The following is a 21,007-nucleotide window of genomic DNA, read 5'->3' on the forward strand; positions in this document are numbered from 1 at the left end:
GATGAAAATGCCACATAAAGAGATCGAGTAACTTGCTCCAAGTCATGTGGACAGGTGTCAGCCTGGGATTTGGGTCCACGCGTCCTGGATGCCAAGTGGCCATCAGACAGCACGCTGTGTGCTGTGCCTCTCCTAGAACGCTGAGCTTACACCAGTACTGTCAATCTTCTGCAGATGGAAACAAACAAACCAAAGTTCAGAGAGGTTAGACAACATGCCCAAACTCACACAGCTAGGAAGTGTCTCAAGATTGCGTCTCACTTTGATGCCAAAGTGCTTTCTGCGCCAGGAAACCCATTTCTCCACGCCATCTCCAGACCAACATCTAAATCAGAGCCAGGAAAGAGAGTACGAGCCCAGGTAACCAGAGTGCACAGAGAACGGGTACTTCTGTCCAGTGTTCCGGTGAGCTAATATAGATCTCCTGCACCAACTTATTCAAGAGTTTTCAAACAGCTCAGTCTACTTTCCAGCCTACGTCAGCACAGTATAATGTAACGTTTCCTTGATGATTCAGGATCCTACATGCCCAGAACCGACATCATGAACAGAGTTCGTTACTGAGAAATGTGGATGCAGAAGAGGCAGGTGATCGGATCGAGTTTTGAGGGGCGGGGGGCAGAACTACTGAGGACAAATTAAACTGTGTCCGAATCACTGACTTCTTCTGTCATCAGAGTGGAAAAAGGCCCCCCCTCGCTGAAGCCCATCAAATGTTTCCATTGAGTTGGGTTAAAATTAATCCAGTTTACCCCAATTTATGTAAGCAGCTGACAAACTTCATTCAATCCGACTGTCTTTCTCCTTTCGCGACTCGGTAAATCACAAAGAACGGAGCTTTCCCCGACTCCCGAGTCCCGGTGTGTTACCCCATCATCAGGGAGAGAAATGAGCTCTATAATTACCTTTTGAGACATGAGTCATCCTCGCTCCGAGGGCCCAGACCCGGTGGACGCTATAAAAGCTGCTCAAGGTCGAAGTGCAAAAGCGCAGTCTGCCTTCCCCGGGACTGATATAACTGCCGAGCCGCCCCAAGGAGATGAAGGTGCTCCCCGCGTCTGGCCTTGCTGTGCTCCTCGTCACGGCTCTGAAGTTCTCCACCGCAGCCCCCTCCCCACCTGCGGCCACCCCCAGGACCTCAAGAAACAACTACCACCTGGCACAGGTTTGTGAGTCTCTGCACGCTTTCCCCTTCCCGCCTCCACCCCGGGAAACCTGAAAGGGTGTAACGAGAAAACAAGGAAAAATCTGTTACTGTTCCGCAATCGTCTTGTGAGTCCAGTAGAGTCTAACGGATACCGCCTCCCATACGGCGAAGGTTGCTGTCTAGGGCGCGTTCGGGGTATGTGCTGCAGGGCTAAGCAAAGGGAGAGCTAGGTAGCTGGTGTCCCACAGAAATGAAGCGGCTCGCCAAAACGCATGCGATGCTGAAAGACACAGTGTTTGAGGGAAAACGTAGGAGGAAAACAGGGACAGAAAAATAAAAACCGAGGTGCAAGTTTTGTGCACTAGAGGTAGGTTGTGAACTTAGTGTTGGGTTTCCTGGCAGTCACCTCAAAAAGATTTCTTGTGTCCACATGCTAGAAAACGGCTCTTCCTTCAGGGAAAGCTGGATCAAAATCTAAAGTGAGCCGAGTTTTTCCTGGGCGTCTACTGCTCCTCGCTTGCGAGGCTTTCCTCTCTAAAGCGTACTCCCCGAGTACCTTATTTACACACGCTTTCTGTATTTTCTTCTTGGAAGACTTCTCTCAACTGGTTGGAGAGGATGCGATACAAATGATGCACGGTAGAATTTTTGCAATGGTCATGTGACTCAAAGTGATTCATGTCTAGTTGCTTCCAAGTGGTTTTTGCATGTAACGGAAGGTGGTGATCTTTAACCTAAAGAAACATCCTAGGGGCACCTAGTCGGTGGGGCGTGCGACTCTTGAACTCGGGGCTGTGGGTTCGAGCCCCACGTTGTGGGTAGAGATTCCTTAAAGATAAAATCTTGGGGGGGAATAATCTGTAAGGATGGGACTCCCAACGTTAGTGACAGGTTTGCAAATGAGACGTGTCTGTGCGAAAGGCGCTCTTTCAACAGTCTGTCAAGTGATAGCACGTCCGGGATTCCCAGCCCTGCCTCCAGGTTGCTTTCCAACCCGCCAGGCTGCACCCCTACACCGTGCTGGTGGGGGCACTGAGGAAATGGTTTGCACACCCGCACCTGCGTGGCCTCACCGACTGTGTGGACCACTCGTGCCTTCTGATTAGTGAGCTAACTAGCCAATATTTTCACTCTCAGCCCTGCTTACGAACAGCATCGTGAATGCCAAGCACAGAGCAGTTACATTCAGCTTCGCAAGACGTGAACCCGCTGTTACGTAAACTCATTTCAAGAGAACGTGTCTCAGAATTGCAGGGTCTATTTCAAATCATGTTTCACAAGTGCCGGCTGGCTTTGGGTCCCTTCTCCCCACATGTAATGTCCCCTCAGCACTCGTCATGACACTTTGAGGAACCACAGAGTGTTTGTGGCCTCGGAAGGAGAGTCACACAGAAGCCAGAATGGATCCGAGGGAGCCAAAGACCGTGATGGTAGCCCTGGTCCCGACAAACGAGGGTCATCAGGCCAAACAGTCCCTGGCCTTCTGTCTGCTTCTCGCCTACTGCTTCTGGACCACAATGGCGAGGTGTGGCAGAACCAAAAACGTTACCCATTGGCCCTTCGCAGAAGAAACCAGCTAACCCTGAGCCATGTATACAGGGAGAAGACCGGAAAGTCTCAGGAAAAGATATGCTTACAGTGGGTCTTGGGGAAGAGTGAAGTGGCCTTGGGATGCTGGGGATCCCTCACTTCTCCCTTTCAGAGGACCTTCAAACTAGGACGAGGGACCCAGTCAGCGCCTTCTTCTGCCTACAGCAGGCCCCATCACCGGCTAGGGGCAGAAACAAACCGTCACTCTTTAGCAGGCTAGAATGATCTGGGCAAGAGTCACCGGGGGGGCTCAGTCAAAGCAGCTGACTCTTGATGTCGGCTCAAGTCATGATCTCGTGGTTCGTGGGTTCAAGCCCTGCATCAAGCTCTGTGCTGATAGCACGGAGCCTGCTTGGGATTCTCTCTCTCTCTCTCTCTGCGCCTCCCCCCTTCACTCTCTGTATCTTTTTCAAATTAAATAGAAAGAAACTTTAAAAAAAAATGATCTGGGCAAACCTTTCAAGTGGATCCCAGTGACTAGAAAGAATTAATCCCCCCCCCCCCCAACTTAGAGTTTATAGAAATAGAGCAGTCACTCCTTATTTCTTTGCACGGTTTCAGTTACCCACAGTCATTCATGGTGGGGAAATCGATGATCCTCCTTCTGAGATATCAGAAGGTTCATCGGCAGCCTAACACCGCGTCACAGCGCCTACGTGGCTCACCCGCCATGTCACAGCGCCTACGCCATTCACCTCGCTGCATTTCGTCACCTTACATTATCACAAGAGTGTGAGTACAGATCAGTAAGATATTTAGAGAGAGAGAGAGCCCACACTCACATAATTTTTATGACACTATATCGTTGTAATTGTTCTTCGCTGTTATTAGTATCTGTTGTCAATCTGTCACTGTGCCTAATTTATAAATCAAGCTTTCTCATAGGTATGCGCGTGCAGGAAAACGTGTTTATATAGGGTTCAGATCTACCTGAAGCCTCGGGCCCCCACTGGGGGCTTGGGGACGTATCCCCTGTGGAGAGGGGGGACTTCTACACCTAACAGCTTCGGCAGCCTCACGATACAACAGATGAAATACTACAGAAGCATGCAGCGTAAGCTCATCTGTTCAACGATCACTTACTGACAGCTTACTGTGTGCTGTAGGCCAGGGTCTGTTCCGAGCACTCGAGAAACACCAGTGAACAAAACAAGTCAAATCCTTGGGCCTAGGGCACTTACGTGGGGACAGTGGGGATGGGGGTGGGGAGGGCGCTGGGAGAAGATCAGCAAGTGGTCAGTCAACAAGCACCCAAGGTTATTTCAAAGTGATAAGTGATCCTGAGGGCGGAAGGAGTCTGGATGGTAGTGACTGGGGCAGCGGGGGACATTGTCGCTGAGTAGTCCCGGAAGGCTTCTGTGAGGATGTGGCACTCAAGGTGAACCTGAACTCTAAGAAGGAGCCTGTCGCATGACTGTCTGGGGGTGAAGGAGCCTGGCCGCCACGCCAGGCTGGTGGCAGGAGCCGGGAGAGGGCACACAGCGGGACTGGCCGAGTCCCTTAGCCGGTGGCCAGCGGACCAGGGGGTGCCTGTGAACCGGGTCAGGATAATTAGCTTCCGCATGGCTCTCTTCTCCCCAGACCACTTGTTCAGAGACAACGGACGGTCTCTTGTGCCCGGAAACACCAGACCAGCAAAATTTCCAAATGCCAGATGCTTCCTGCAAACCCATGAGTCCGATAACCTGCACTTGAAAAAATGAACAAGGGTTTAGGTGCCTTATTTGACGCCCTCTCATAACTCTTTAAATTCTGCTTTGCTGATGAGCATAAAGGCTATGAAAATGATGGAACGATAAAATGCTTAGTCTCTTAAACCAAAGTTTTATTGTATTTTTGTTTGTCTTTTTAAAAATCAGTAATATCAATACAACACTTAAAACAACAACAGGTTGTTAAGTTGTCCTTAAAAATAATATGTTTCATTATCACATTATTATAAACTCATAATTAAAGAAAATAAAAAATTGAAATTGAAACCTTTCAAATACAGAATGTTAAATTCAGGTGATTTTAATACCACTTTACTTTCTGTGCACAAAGAGATACTCTAATTTTTATATTTGGTTCCTATCTTTATTACTGATTATTGTATCATAAGAAAATTTTTATTTTTATGCTGTTTTCCTAAACATCACCTTCAAGAGTTACAAATATTCCAGAATATAAGTGAGTTATAACGTATTTACTTAATACGTAATATAACGTATTGGGCCTGTAGATTATATGCAACCTAGGAGTCCTCACACAGCATCAGAAGTCCTCACAATTCCCGTTCCATGGCTTAGCCACAACACAAGAAATGCTGAAGAAACCATATCTAGAACTTTTACCTTGTTTTGAAGCACACTTGACTCTGAGTTTTTTAAGTTCTTGATTCTCTAGAAGGATGCCAGGAAAGTGCACTGAACAAAGAGCTGGGGGCAGAGAGTGGACCTGGGCCACTGGCTTGCCGGGACTGACCCTCTAGGCCTCCATTATCTTATTCTTTCAAACACTGAAAGAGAAGCAGAGAGAGACCACCCAAGAGCCAACCTTAAAATTCTATAATTTTAACAACAGGGGAGGGGAAAAGGTGGGGAGCAAATAGGACACTTCCGGGGGTGCCGAAAATCCTTGACCAGGGCCAGCCTCACCCAAGGGTTCGGATTAACACAAATGCAATTCTAAGTGCACATCTAAGTGCCTCCCCGAATGTTTTGACTCTGAAAAGATGTTAAACCTTGTCAATAACTTTGACAAGAAAGTTTCCAGAATGATTTAGGCCCTCGGGACATCTGATAATTCTTCAAAGAAGCAAATTTGCATATTTTACCTAGAGAAAAAGAGCCCAAATATTAACTGGACATCTCCTCTGAGCCTAGGACCGTGTCGAGTACTGTTTTAATACTGTTGTTTATGATCGGACTTAAACCTTTTGAGCTAAAGATCTAGCATCTTCTGCGTATTTATAAGAAAAAAAACATTGTATAAATTATATATGTTCACAGTAGAAAAATTATAAAACGGGGCCACTTGAGTGGCTCTGTTAAGTGTCCGACTCTTGGTTTTGGCTCAGGTCATGATCGCACGATTCGTGGGATCGAGCCCCATGTCAGGCTCTGCACTTACAGCACGGAGCCTGCTTAGGATTCTCTCTCTCCCTCTCCCCTGCTCCCTGGCTCTCTCTCTCTCAAAATAAAGAAACAATTTTTAAAAAGCAAAAACAAAAAAGAAAAGAAATATTATACAACACAGATAATGAAAAAACTCAATTCCATCACTAAGATAAAACCACTGCCCACCCCTTCATCTATATTTTTCAACACACTTTGCTGTGACTCAGGGCTGGGATTACGATGAGCGAATGAGGCGGGATTGGACCTCGTCTTAGTTAAAATATTGATATTTTGTTCATCATGGATTTTTTGCATTAATTTTGATTTTTAAATGTTGCACTCCGTATTATTTTTCTTGATTACTGAGTTTTTGGCCACCCCTCTCTTCCTCAGCCGAGTCCTGGCTTATGAGGATCTATCTGTGTGTGCACCATTCTGCACACATTTCTCTTCACAAACATGGCTTATCCTGTAAGAGTAGTTCTAAACCTCTTTCCAACTTTTTTTTTTTTTAGTCTTTATTTATTTTTGAGAGAGAGACAGAGTGTGAGCAGGGGAGGAGCAGAAAGAGAGAGGGAGACACAGAATCCGAACAGGCCCCAGACTCCAAGCTGTCAGCACAGAGCCCGGTGCGGCACTCGAACCCACAAACCGTGAGATCAGGACATGAGCCGAAGTCGGACGCTCCACCGACTGAGCCACCCAGGCGCCCCATCAACCTCTTTCCAACTTAATCCATCTTCCCTTCTATGACTGTATTTTGTAAACCAAAATTAGAACCCAGAGTGTAAGACTCACACATAACCTAACATGGGAACAAAATATTTGAATTCAAAACTGTCTCAGAAAACATAGAGTGTCTGGTCTCCTGCACAGAGCTTACCCCTGGAAGAGCCTAATCTAGACTTAGCGTGAGCGTCGTGCTGTCACAGCATCAACCTGAGCCAAGAGGAATGGCTCGGAGAACCGTTATCTGCCAAAAAGATCAGAAAGAAGGACATAAAATACTTACTTATGATGGCCTACCCAGAGATGGAAATGAAACAAGATGGTCGCACCTTTGTTTCAGGGCTCGCCTGGGCTCCAGGGCTGGGGGCTCCAAGCTAACCCCCTTCTTCTCCTCTTGGGTCTTTGCCTCATTAAGAATCTCACAAGGATGGGGCGCCTGGGTGGCTCCGACTGTTAAGCACCCGACTTCGGCTCAGGTCATGACAATCACAGTTTGTGAGTTCGAGCCCCGCGTCGGGCTCTGTGCTGACAGCTGAGAGGCTGAAGCCTGCTTCGGATTCTGTGTCTCCCTCTCTCTCTGCCCCTCCCCCGCTCATGCTCTGTCTCTCTCTGTCTCTCAAAAATAAATAAACATTAAAAAAAAGAAGAAGAAGAATCTCACAAGGAATCACCACCAGGAAAGACGGGGCGGGAGGTCTGGTCGACCCCACAGAGAGCAGACAGAGCATGTAGCCCAAACAAGTGAGCGTGTCTTACTCGTTTTAATCTTCTCCTTAACAATTACAGTCTGGGGCGCCTGGGTGGCTCAGTTGGTTGAGTGTCCAACTTTGGCTCAGGTCATGATCTCACAGCGCGTGAGTTTGAGCCCCGTGTCAGGCTCTGTGCTGACAGCTCGGAGCCTGGAGCCTGTTTCAGATTCTGTGTCTCCCTCTCTCTCTCTGACCCTCCCCCACTCATGCTCTGTCTCTCTCTCTCTCAAAAATAAATAAACATTAAAAAAAAAAAACAAGTACAGTCTGCATTCACAGCAGGAAACCTTGGGATATAGGAAAGGATAAAAAATAAGTTGCCACCCTTGGTATTACAACCCAGGGGTAAACAAGATTGATATTCAGATATATTTCTTTCCGTTATTTATGTCACTCGTGCTCATTATAAGTTATATGCATGTAGTAACTATTAATATGTCAATCGATATCAATTTTCAAAGTTAATTTGCACATTAACCTTCTGTTACTATACATATATAACAAACATGAGTATAATATGTACACGTATATATGGTTTGGTTTGTTTTGGGAATTACGATTATAATCTGTATAAAGACTTCACCTAGGCTTTGCTCAGTATATTGTCATTATACTGAGTGCATTACTCCATGCCACTAAATATTTTTCAAAAATGTGATCTTAGAGAACTACTATTGCTTCACATGAATATATAAAAATATAGCCAACAAAACCCCTATTGTTAGACATTAAGGTTGCTTTCAGTGTTTTAGTATTCACATATATAAACGTGTAGATAAAGGAGAAATCATATACATAATTTACACGGAATCTAAAGTAATGCGATACGTAAATATTCATAGGCAGTAAATAAATACCTCATGCCTAAAATGTAAATATAAAATTTTGCATCTAATGCAACACACACTGAAATCTTCAGCTGCTCGGGGTCTCCCTGCAATAAGGTGGGTCGTTGAAATCCTGGACCAGCGTCCAACTCCGGTCCCGCATTTACATGATGCCATCTCACTCCACCCAGGAGTTCTAGAAGAGTTTTGAATGATAAATGTAGAGGTTTTAAGCTTTAATGTGCAAATAAAATACTTTAAGGCTAATTTTACTTGCGGGGGCGGGGGGTGGGGGGTTGGCGGTGTGGGAAACAGAGACAGTCCTGGAAGCCTGGCCCCGGAGAACAGGTTCACGGACCTAACAATGAAAAGCCACTGGAGAAACAGATTGTCTGACGTTGTGTAGGATGTCAGGTTGGACTGCAAGGCCTCTGTGTGTAGAAACACATTGATCGTGCATAATGTTTGATGAAAACATGACACCAATAGCCACCTCCCAGAGAATAGTCTTGGATTTTGCCAATTGGGTGGAGATTTCAATGACAAACGATCCCTGGGGAAAATGTTCACATTATTTCCTTCTATTGTTATTTCCTCTTGAAGTTTATTTATTTACCTTGAGAGAGAGCATGAGTCCGGGAGGGGCAGAGACAGAGGGAGAGAGAGGAGAGAGAGAGAGAGAGAGAGAGAGAGAGAGAGAGAGAGAGAGAGAACCCCAAGCAGGTTCCACACTATTAGTGCAAAACCTAATGGGGGGCTCGAAGTCAGGAACTGTGAGATCATGACCTGAGCCAAGATCAAGAGTCGGACGCTTAACGGACTGAGCCACCCAGGAGCCTCTATGTTTTCCTCTTAAAATAATTAGTCCTTATAGGAAAAGTATGAAAGATAAGTGGGTAAAAGGAGAAAATCTCCAATCCCAGCTACGCAAACGTAATTAATATTAGTAATGCGGCATACGTCCATCAAAGCTTTATCCATGAGAATGTACCTAATTCTTTTCAAGGCGGGAGTACGCCCTCCACACTGCATGTCGCTTGTGGAGAAATGGTCCCCTCCTAACCTGAGCACGAGTCTCTCCCGGAGACGGTGCACAGACATGTCTGCCTGCCTGTCTGTTCCAGGCCTATCTTGACAAGTATTACACCAGGAAGGGAGGCCACCAGCTCGGTGAGATGGCCGCGCGAGGAGCCAGTTCCCTGGTCAAGAAGATCAAGGAGCTGCAAGCCTTCTTCGGCCTCCGAGTCACGGGCAAGTTGGACCGGTCCACGATGGACGTGATCAAGAGGCCCCGCTGCGGAGTTCCCGACGTGGCAAACTACCGCCTCTTCCCAGGTGAACCCAAGTGGAAAAAAAATACTTTGACCTACAGGTAATGAGATGGAGTCCTTCCAGGTCAGAGAGAAGCACCCCTCTTCTCCTGTCTGTGCTTTCTGTCTTTTCTTTCCTTTCCTTTTCCTTTTCCTTTATTTTTTCTTTTCTTTCCTTTCCTTTTCTTTCCTTTCGTTTTCTTTCCTTTTCTTTTCCTTTCTTTTCTTTTCTTTCCTTTTTTCTTCCCTTTTCTTTTTTCTTTTCTTTCCTTTTCTCTTTTCTTTTCTTTCCTCTTGTTTTATTTTTTTCATTCCTTTCCTTTTCCTTTCTTTCTTTTCTTTCTTTTCCTTTTCTTTCCTTTTCTCTTTTCCTTTTCTTTCCCTTTTCTTTTCTTTCCTTTCTTTTATTTCCTTTTATCTTTTTCTTTTCCTTTTCTCTTTTCTTCCCTTTCCTTTTCTCTTTTCTTTTTCTTTTCCTTTCCTTTTCTCTTTTCTTTTCCTTTTCCTTCCTTTCTCTTCCCTTCTCTTCTCTTCTCATTTTGAAACATCTTCCTTCTGATCTGTATAAAATCGTGGCTCATCACAATCCTAAGGAAGACTTTTTAGGGCTGATCTTAGTCACAGTGAAGGATTTACTATAAAATATGACCTCAGGATTATCGTGATGACTGGCCATTTTAGACATTACAATAATTTTATCGGTAAGAGACAACACACTTGTCTTTGAAGTAGAATAATCTAATCTAGGATTAATAACCTGATGGTACCAACCAGTTTTCTTAAAACAGTTTCCTCAATCAGAGGGAAGCAATAAAACTCACCTATTAAAAAGTAACTTTTTATCAACTGCAAAAATAATTTATTGATGGTTTACTAAGTGCCTACTATAGGCATTCAGTTTTGGAGATACAGAGATGACTAGACCACCTTCCCGACCTCAGGGAACTCACAGTCCTTTGGGAGAGACACAAAAACAAACAGACCATTGTGGCTGCAGGTCTAGCAGAGAACTCTGGGAGCAGCTGCTGGGAGCACAGGGACCTAGGTCGGGGGGACAGCAGACCTCCTTCCTGGGGGGCCCCTCCACCCTAGGGTGGCTCAGAGGCAGGCAGATACCGCTGCCCACCTGGGCCCGCACCTGCCAGACAGAGGGGGGATCTGGGCCCTCACCTGCATTTTTGCCCAGGCCTCACCAACGGTGAGGATTTCCTAAGTGCGAGAGGAGTCGTGACAGACAGGGGCGCGCAGTGGGGCGGCCCGGTGGGCAGGTGCCCAGGGCAGCAGAGAGCCAGGCCCGGCTTGGAGCCAGACTTTGTTCTTAGGACCAGCACATTTAGTCGATGCCTGGGGATGGGGCAAGGCCGGACTGTTAAAACAGTCCCCACAGGGCTCACAGAAGCCCCTGACGCTCTGAGGAGTTTTACACCCTGTAAGCCAGGTGCTAAACACAGCGATTTTTTTTAAGTTTATTTATTTATTTATTTTGAGAGAGAGAGAGAGAGAGAGAAAGAGAATCCCAAGCAAACTCCACACCATCAGTATGGAGCCCGATGTGGGACTCAAATTCATGGAACCATGAGATCATGACCTGAACCAAAATCAAGAGTCAGACACTTAACTGACTGAGCCACCCAGGTGACCCAAAACACAGCCATTACTAAAAAGTAAGCCCCACAGGGGCACCTGAGTAGCTCATTCAATTGAGTGACTTCGGCTCAGGTCATGATTTCACCAGTCATGGGTTCAAGCCCTGCGTCGGACTCTGTGCTGACAGCTCAGAGCCTGGAGCCTGCTTCACATTCTGTGTCTCCCTCCCTCCCTCCCTCTCTCTCTCTCTCTCTCTGTCTCTCAAAAATAAATAAACATTAAAAAAAAGTAAGCCCTACAAACCTGCAATTCAATTCTATTTATGCACAAATTATTATATATTACTTTGTGTATGTTATATGGAAAAAGCCAAGGTGACCAAAACATTGGTTTCTGATCACGACACCTTCCTACTCTCTGTGCTCACGTGGTCATTCACGTTTTTATCCGAAGGGCTGCTGCTCATCTCTCCCCAAGGACACGTGTGGGGGCGGCCAGTGGGTGGCTTGTAACTGCCACACCCAGTCCCCGGGTCCCTAGGGTCAAGGGAGGACCTGTACCCACGAGCACAGAGGCTCCTCCGGGCCACCTGTTGGCGGCTGGGAGACTGAGTCCATAAGGTGACACTCTGAACACAAATGTTCCCCTGCCACGGTCCAGGAAAGCCTCAAAATCCAAACGCGAGGGCAAGAGCTCCCAAGTGTGTGGGGGGCGGCGGTGGGGGGGCGGGTACTGGGGGCAAGATGGGAAAAATGTGTATAAACCCAGGAAGTCTTTCCAACATTTAGCTGCGTCACCGAACCGTGACTAAGCATGGCCAAGACACTGGGAATCAACGCTAACTGGAAGCTGCGAGACGTAGAATATTGTGATAATATTCCTCGGACAGCCACGCCCCCCCGCCAAAGGAGAGCGAGAGAAGGAGGGAAGGAAGAGAAAGCATAGAGGCATCTCAGTACTCTACGTAGCCACCGGATCTCAGAATAACTGCTAGTAACCCACGGGGTTAAAACAGGAAACGTAGCTTAGTGCTTATGTGTGTTCGTCTTGGAGCCAGACTGGGCTCGGATCCCGACTGATCACACGATGTGGATCCTCATCCTTATCTCCGCAGGTTGTTGTGAAGGTCAGGTAGGCTCAGGGCCGTGGCCCGCACGAAGCAGGTGCTCGCAGAGTCTGACCGTGACCTCTACTGCCTCAGCGGTCTTCAGGTGCGGACTCTTGTCAGGGCGCCTCTGTCCATCCCTGCGAGAGGGCTCCATGCTCCCGCCTCTCCAGGGCGGATGGCCACCTGCATGCGGGCTCCCTGTGGGACCCCGCCCCTTCCCTTCGGACCCCCAGGATGGGCCCCGCTGCTTTCTGGCTGGGACGGCCCCACTCGCGTCAGAACACCCAGGATACTTGTCGAAATGGGCGTTTATGCTCACAGCTGTGTATCTCTTGACCCAGCCTCTCAGGTGGTTATCACAGGTGCTAACATTTGACCACCACCCAGAAGCCCTTGAAAACCACTAGCTTTGACTCAGCACTTCCTGAGCTTACCAAGTATTTGTTGGGCTCCGACTGTGCGCACGGGACTGGACGAGGAACCAGAGAATGGAAGCAGGGGTGAGGTCCGCTCCCCAGGGTGGCTGTCGCCGGGGCGTCTCCTCACTCTGTGCCCCTGGCTCCCTCCGAGGTCCCAGGGGGCACCTCCTTCCTCCTCCCCTTCCTCTGCTTGCTGTCGGAAGCCCCAGCCCCCGTGTCCCGGAGGCCCGCCAACGGCTCCACTGTTTGTCCCAAATGCCCTCCACTTCTCTGCCTCCAGAAGTCACTGTCGCAGCAGCACTTAATGAAAGACTGCAGCCTCTTTCAGTCTACGTGAGCACCCTTGCTTAAAGCTGGTGTTTCCTCTTTGAGATAGCGTATTATTTCAAGAGAAAAACCTTCCCCCCCAAAGGGGGAAATCCCAGTGGCCTTTGAATACGAATTTGCTCCATGTTTTTACTTGTTACTATTGAAAATGTTCAGTCCAGTTGGGGGAAAAAAGCCCTGCTCAACTAAAACCATTTTAGGGGAAAATGGGCTTCTGACTCCCTGTGAAATTCACCAGGTTCTGATCTTTAAAATCAAGGGTGATGTGATCACAGTGAAAGCCAGCCTGTCTCAGCACCACAGGATCTCAACCCTCATCCCCCTTCAACTTTTCCTAATTGTCCACCCGTCCTAGTAATGTAACAAAGGTGGAAGCAAAGTAAGAATTGTTTGGGAGAAAAATTCCCAAATTGTAGATTCGTGTTCGGCCTCTCGATCCTCAGCCCCACCTCGACCTCAACATAATGGTCGCCCTTCTTCACCAGGAGCGTCTACTGAAAGGAAGGCCCGTTCCTTGTGTCTTCACAGGATATCCAAGTACACGCCATCCATGGCGGCCGCTGACGTGGACAAGGCAGTGGAGATGGCCTTGCAGGCCTGGGGCAGCGCTGTCCCCCTAACCTTCGTCAGGGTGACTTCAGGAGAAGCGGACATCATGATATCTTTTGAAAGCGGAGGTACCGTGGGGGTCCCTGGGCTCTGCCTGAGAAGCCAGCTGTTTCCTCCTACAACCCTCAGTGCAAGGGTGGGCACCGTCCTCTCTTGCACAGGGTGAGATGGGCGGAGGCCGAGGTCATGGCAGAGTGATGACGGCCATCAGGCAGAGACTAGAACCAGGGGGTCCCGGCGAGGGCTCGTCATCCTGGCCTGGACCGTTCGGCAAACTCGGCCCAACCGGCTTCCGCTGTGCTGTGGCCGCATCAGAGACAAAGTCTGTCCCATCTGGCTTCCCTGTTGGCCTGGGGGGGCCACCTGACCTCACCCCACCCCCTGACGGTGTCTGCTACACACCAGGAATCTGCACCTTGAATCCTCACTGAAGGACACACACGCCCCGTGACCCTGACCGCTTCTTCCCTGCAGCAATGGTCGGGCATGGTGGGGGAGGGGGTTTGCTGCTGCCCCGTCCACACGTTATGGGGTCCCCAGGCCTCCACCCTGCTCACCCCAGTAAGGAGTGGACGCATAACCTTGCACGGGGAGCCCTGTCCAGAGCCGCGTGTCTAGTGGGCAGATTAAGGAAAGGCCGCGAAATTCCTTCCCTTTGTTGGCTTCCAAGCAGCAGAGGGGACCAAGTGTCCTGCCCTTTCTAAGGGCCCCTGAGACTTCAAGTCTCCATCTGAAGTTTAACCTGCTGTCCTGGGGTGGGCGCGCCCAGAAGCCAGGAGAGAGGAGGTCAGCAGGCCCCGGTGTGAGCCCTCCGAGGTGGCCCTGGGTGTGGTCGGGTGCGTGGTGGCTCCCATTCCTCCTGGACAGCAGGGCCACCGTGGCCACGTGGCTCAGGCCGGCTTTGGAGACCGCTTCTCTCTTGATCGTGCAAGCCTGTGCTCTCTCCCGTGAAACACAGACTGGGTGGGGGCCATGCTGCCATGTAATAGGGACCTCGGGGCTCACAGTCTGAGGTCCCTGCACTGTCCTAAACCCCTCAAACGGCACACCAGAGCTTTGTTTTGTTGGATTTTAACAAAACAAGGTATTCCCGCTAAAATCCTCAAAACCCATGAACGTAGCTTTACAACATTGCCTCATTTTGTTCTTCCTCCTTTTTAAATTAAAAACTGTCAATGAGGGGCGCCTGGGCACCTCAGTTGGTTAAGTATCTGACTTCGGCTCAGGTCATGATGTCACGGCTCGTGAGTTTGAGCCCCACATCAGGCTCTGTGCTGACAGTTCAGAGCATGGAGCCTGCTTTGGATTCTCTGTCTCCCTCTCTCTCTGCCCCTCCCCTGCTCATGTTCTGTCTCTCTCTAAATAAATAAATAAACTTAAAAAAATCTGTAAAAACAGTATTGTCTGTTCCCTGTAATGTGAAATATGCTTCGAAAATCGTCCGCAAGACTAACTTCTGTTGACCTCTCTCCCCAACTGTCTAGACCACGGGGACTCCTATCCGTTCGATGGGCCTCGAGGGACCCTAGCCCATGCATTTGCACCTGGAGAAGGTCTGGGAGGGGACACGCATTTCGACAATGCCGAGAAGTGGACTATGGGAATGAATGGTATATATGCACAATTGACCATAACCTGGAAACTATTGTACCTTCTTCTGGGCCTCCACCATGAAACCTTGAGGTCAACGTCCCAGGCCACCCTTAAAGTAGGGGGGCTGGCTAGGAAAAACAAGTAAGCCAAAAATCCACAAGGGAACACCATAAGGGGAACGCCCCACCCCCAAGTGTGCCGTAGACTCTCCCGAGCCCTGCTCAAAGCGAGGGGTGTCGAGGACACTCAACCCTCCCTCCACAGCACTCTTTGCACAGCACTTACAGTCTCTCACTCGTGCTGGCAAGCAGGCTGTGCTCAGAAAGGACCTGAGGGTCGTACTCTCCTAACAAGTGTGCTGGGGATGGGTGGAAAGGTTCCAGAATGTGATGCCTGTCATTGGAAGTATTCCTCGGGAAGTGTGTGTGGATGACAAGGGGTGGAGGCTGTCACAGCAGGGAACTTACCCCAAAGTCGTGGCCAAATCTAGATCTCATTGTCGCCATGAGCTCTAACTGGGCCCTTCTCCACCCATCGACTGAGTGTCGCTGACAAGGAGCCAAATGGACCGAATCACATTTCCATCCTTTCCCAGTCCGAAGCCCCGTCCAGCTGAGGGGGAAACATAGGTAACGTCAGCAAAGCTCAGCACCAGAATAACCTGGTTATGAAAGGCAAATGGTTTCCTACTAGGATTTGGGTATAAATTCTCCTGTAAAGACAGAAGGCCCTAACAATAAATCCCCACATTGATGCTGTATTTTTCTGTCTCGCACTGTGTAGGTTTCAACTTATTCACCGTAGCTGCTCACGAATTTGGCCACGCGCTGGGCCTGGCGCATTCCACAGACCCATCGGCACTGATGTACCCAACCTATAAGTACCAGCACCCCTACGGATTCCACCTGCCCAAGGACGATGTGAAAGGGATCCAGGCACTGTATGGTACAGTCACTACACTTCTCTACTAACCCTGAGAGTCACAGGCTTTCAGCCTCCAACTTAGAGAAAGTGTATTTTGCCAGGAGTTACCTGCAGGGGTAAAGATCAAGCGGGGGACCACAGCCCCCACTGTGGCCTTTTATGAGGAGCTTATCTACCAGATAAGAACATGGCTTTCTTTTCTAAGATGTGTAATTAAATTCTACACCTTTCCTCTAGGGCACTTGGTCCCTCAACAGCCATATAAAATATAATCAATTGTCTTTTGGCGGGGGAGGTTTGGGGAGGGTGAGGGTCAGAATTTAGATATTGGGAGAGGATGGGTATATTTTACAGTTTCCTATATATGGTTCTGACCCATCTGCAGATAATTGTTCTGATCTTCCTAAAAATGTCAGGGAGGATGACGACTGCATTCCTAGTGGTGTAGATAACCCACAGGCTCACGTCGCTCCTCCTATCACCCCATCCTCATGACCAGCCTGCTTAGAGTGTTAAGTGTTTTCCTCACTGGACAGCTGAGAAAGTGGAGGCTCAAGACAGTAGGTACCCCGAGATAATCAAAATTATCCCATGGCTTACCATTCTTTCAAAGGTAATAAGGAATTATTAAAAACTCTAGACCTAGTCTTCCTTAAGAGAAAGATCCACAAGGCCCTGAGAAGGAATCTTGGAAGTCTTAGACCTTGACACTTTTGCTTTCATGTTTTATCCCAGAAAACTCTGGGCCACTGACTGTCCCCTAAACCCGGAGGGTGGTTACTCCGCCGTAAATTGCCAAAGCCTGTCTGCATCCTCCCAGCCTAGAAAAGGGCCCGGAGAGCCCAGATCCCTCTTACAAGGTGTTGGCCAAGCCACCCGGCAGTTCAGGCAGGAGCACACTCTTTCGCAGTCAGATGGCATCTGACTCTTGGGAGACCGATCTTCTCCAAAGAAGTGCTCAGTCCGCTCTGCCCGCTGCTCCTCCCGGGAGAGATAGGAACTAATAGCGTGAACGTCTCCACTGTACAAACTTGGCTGCAGAGCACCGAGTGCAGGGCTCCAATGTGAAGCGACCCCCCTGGGCCACTGAGCCCAACGATTTGCCTGCCCTCTACAGATCCTTCCGTACTGGAGGGTCACCACCATTCTGATGGCCGTGGTCCCTGGGCCAGGGGCTGAGGCATGTATTTGGACATGGTCAGTCCTGCACAGGTGAACAAAATATAAAAGCATGGTTTTATATCTCTTGGCGCATACACATCACCCAGCCTTGACTAGGTGATCACCTAGTCACCTCCCACCCCCAGGGTGCTTGGCTCACAGTACCTGTTTACTAGCACATTTCTGACCTGACCACCTTCCAGTTTCTAATAGTTTCCCAAAGCCTCACCCAGCCCCGATCTTCACCCCATCGCTGACCCTACACCCTAGATCTTACCCATCTCTTTCTCTCATGGGTCCTCTGTCTCTGACCCTCACCTCTGTTGACCACGGGGCTCGATCAGGAGCAGGCACCTGCCAGGGCCAGTGAGTGGCCCAGGCAGCCCCTGCTCATTTCCTGTAGATAGCAGACAGCCCTCGGGAGCACAGAGGAGGAGTGAAAACTCACCAGCAGGCCTCCCAAGGAGCAGGATCCACCAGAAGCTGCCTTTAAGTAGTGCCCACCTCAGTGTAGTGTGTTGGCACTGGAATTCGGTCTTTCCTGGGTGCCTGCCAAAGGCTTATGCACAGCAAGATGCCCAGAAGCAGATGTGCACGACCTGAAAACACACAAGAAAATGACCATGTCTCTTAGAACAAAGAATTTAATTACAAAGAAATAATCAGGGGCGCTTGGGGGGCTCAGTCAGTTAAGAATTCAACTCTTGATTTCGGCTCAGGTCATGATCTCACGGTTCGTGAATTCAAGCTCCATGTCGGGCTCCACTCTGATAGTGCAGAGCCTGCATGGGATTCTCTCTCTCTCCCTCTCTCTCTCTCTCTCTGCCCCTCCCCCGCTTGCTCTTTCTCCAAATAAATAAACTTAATTTAAAAAAAAAAAGTGGGGTGCCTGGGTGGCTCAGTCGGTTAAGCGGCCGACTTTGGCTCAGGTCATGATCTCGCGGTCCGTGAGTTTGAGCCCCACGTCGGGCTCTGTGCTGACAGCTCAGAACCTGGAGCCTATTTCAGATTCTGTGTCTCCCTCTCTGTGACCCTCCCCCATTCATGCTCTGTCTCTCTCTATCTCAAAAATAAATAAACATTAAAAATAAATAAATTAATTAATTAATTAATTTAAAAAAAAAGAAAGAATCAGTGGCAACTTTTAAAAGACACCTCTAGGGGCGCCTGGGTGGCGCAGTCGGTTAAGCGTCCGACTTCAGCCAGGTCACGATCTCGCGGTCCGTGAGTTCGAGCCCCGCGTCAGGCTCTGGGCTGATGGCTCAGAGCCTGGAGCCTGCTTCCGATTCTGTGTCTCCCTCTCTCTCTGCCCCTCCCCCGTTCATGCTCTGTCTCTCTCTGTCCCAAAAATAAATAAAAAACGTTGAAAAAAAAAAAAATTTAAAAAAAAAAAAAGAAAAAAAAAAAAATAAAAGACACCTCTAATCTGGGACTCCTGCAGCTGCGATCTCTCTAACACTTACTACGCGCCAATGTGTCAGGTGCTTTACAGATATTCCTTCTCACAAAACCCTCTGCTCCCTCTCGTTTCACTAATGAAAGAACAGAGGCGTGGAGGGGTTAAGTGATAGGCACGATTTTCACACAACTCAGCAACTAGCACAGCCAGGATTCAAACCCGGGTCTGCCCGCCACCAGCAGCCACGCACCTCCTCACCTCGTCCTGTACCGACAAAGAGCGTCTCTGGAGTGCGAGTGGACAGACTCTAGATTCCTGGTACCGTGCTGACCAACTCACTTTGAATCCTAGGACCCCGGAAAACATTCCCGGGAAAGCCCACCGTGCCGCACGCCCCACCTCAAAGTCCATCCACCCCCGACCCCTGTGACTCCAGCTCGTCCTTTGATGCCGTGACGATGCTTGGGAAGGAGCTCCTGTTCTTCAGGGACCGGTAAGCCCCAGACGTGCCACCAAGTCCTCCCAGGCCTCAGCTCCACGCGTCAGTCACTCTAGAAGTGCTCGTTGCCGCCACGAGGGAGGACCGTGCAGAGATGCCGTCCTGTGTGGCGGTAGGGTGGGAGGCGGGGGTCTCCGGGGAGATCGAGAGCTGCCAAAGCACCATTTGTGCAGCACCCACCATGCTCTTGGTGCTGGGCGCAGAGTTTTCCGTATACGTAAGGTACTTCTGACCCTCTTCGTGGCGAAGTAGAGATTAGAAGCCCCAATTTACAGATGAAGAAAGAAACTCAAAGAGAACGAGGCACTTTTCTGAGCTAACAGTTTCACTAAGTGTCTGAATTAGAGCACTAGCCCAGATTGATCTGATGTCTCTTCTGTCTGAGAGCGCATAGGATATGCTCAAAAAATATTCAGTAATGGGGGTGGATAGATAGCCAGGTGGACAGACAAGTGGATGGACAGACAGGTGGGTGGGTGGGTGGATGGAAGGATGATCAGAGGGATGGGTAGACGGGTGGGAAAACTGCAAAGACGGCCCTCTTGTGAAAACCCTCTTTCTCGGCGCCCCTTGACTTTCCCACTGTCAGCTAGAGGTCAGACAGTGTAGAGAAGGCAGGAATATTGATGGATTTTAGCTACACCACAGCTGTTGCTCCTGAAGAACACCCTGAGGTTTGAGTTTCTAGTACTGTTGCCTTAGGACTGTTCCGTTTGGACTTATTAGCAGAAGCGTTTGCAGTTCTGTGAGTTGTAAAGCATGGTGAGGCCGAGCTGGTATTTAAATGCGATGGCGTAGGAGTAATTTATGACATAATTTGTGATGCTGGAGAAGCTGGGATTGTTAGTGTGGACGCTGTAGGGATCGCTGCCTTTACAGCTGTGGGAGGTGATAGTGGGGGTTCTGGCTGGTCTTTATTTATTAGTGTTTTTATTGGCATGGACATCACTCAGGGAACTTAAATAGAGTAAGTTTAAGATTTGTATAATAAGGAAAGAGGAAATAAAATTTGAAAACAATGATACTCAAAAATTCAAAGCTGTTGGGTTTGAAACTCATGTAGAAGTTTTACTAGAAGACAGGAAATGGTTGGTGGTAATATTTTTTCTACTTAAAGTACATCTAATAATATCGTTGTGAGTTTTCTGTTGGTTGAAAGAGTGATGAATGGTGAGAGGCAGTGGTTATCCTCGGGGAAAAAACCGCAAGGAAGTTGGCAAATGTATGCAGGGTGAAGGAGAATTAAGTTTCCCATTTTGTGTTACAAGGTCATATTCAAGTGCCAGAATGAAAGCTGGGGCGGTTCTGCCAAGGACTATCCATTCCAGTAGGCGCTGGTGGCGTTCACATAGGAGATGACAATTCTGGTCACCGGTTCTGATGCGGGGGGGGGTTTCCCTACCACCCAGCAATTCTCTGACACCAGCTGTGTGTCCTACAATTCAACTCCATTCTGACACCATCTACCTGGAAATAACATCGGATGAGTCCACAGGTTGAGGGCTCTGTCCACTTCAGATGCCACTTCTGCCCCACCGGCTGTGAATCACGGGTTCCTGTGACCCTCCTTGAGTGTGGCTGCCGTACTAGAGCAGCTTTACTCTACTAGACTAAGTTTATTATAAAAGGATAGAACTCAGGAACGGCCGGAGGGAGAGGTGCCGAGACCAGTGTATGGGGAAAGAGTGCAGACCTTCCCTGCCCTCCCTGGATGCACCAGTCTCCCCACAGCTGCACATCTACATGTTCAGCAGCCCAGAAAATCCCCAAAACCCCCTCCTTTGGGGGTTTTATGGAGGCTTTAATCACAGAGGCATGACTGATTAAATCGCTAGCCATTGGCCACAGATCCAAGGCCCATCCCTCCCCCCACCCCAAAATGGGGGTGAGGTGGGTGTTGGGATTGAAAGCTCTAATCCTCTAATTGCCTG

General features: G+C 48.8%; 1 protein-coding gene across 1 annotated transcript in view; it reads left to right on the forward strand.

Moving 5' to 3' along the window:
• Nucleotides 1-1,039: 1,039 nt before the first annotated feature.
• Nucleotides 1,040-21,007, forward strand: part of MMP20 (matrix metallopeptidase 20) — a 51,553-nt gene continuing 31,585 nt past the window's right edge. Inside the window, exons 1-6 of the mRNA XM_019433656.2 lie at nucleotides 1,040-1,165; nucleotides 9,265-9,512; nucleotides 13,420-13,568; nucleotides 14,985-15,110; nucleotides 15,877-16,038; nucleotides 18,929-19,070. Coding sequence (XP_019289201.2) covers nucleotides 1,040-1,165; nucleotides 9,265-9,512; nucleotides 13,420-13,568; nucleotides 14,985-15,110; nucleotides 15,877-16,038; nucleotides 18,929-19,070 — 953 coding nt within the window. The remainder of the gene's footprint in view (nucleotides 1,166-9,264; nucleotides 9,513-13,419; nucleotides 13,569-14,984; nucleotides 15,111-15,876; nucleotides 16,039-18,928; nucleotides 19,071-21,007) is intronic.

This window comes from Panthera pardus, unplaced genomic scaffold, assembly GCF_024362965.1.
Source record: "Panthera pardus isolate Hobbes unplaced genomic scaffold, ASM2436296v1 HiC_scaffold_12, whole genome shotgun sequence".
NCBI classification, from domain to species: domain Eukaryota; kingdom Metazoa; phylum Chordata; class Mammalia; order Carnivora; family Felidae; genus Panthera; species Panthera pardus.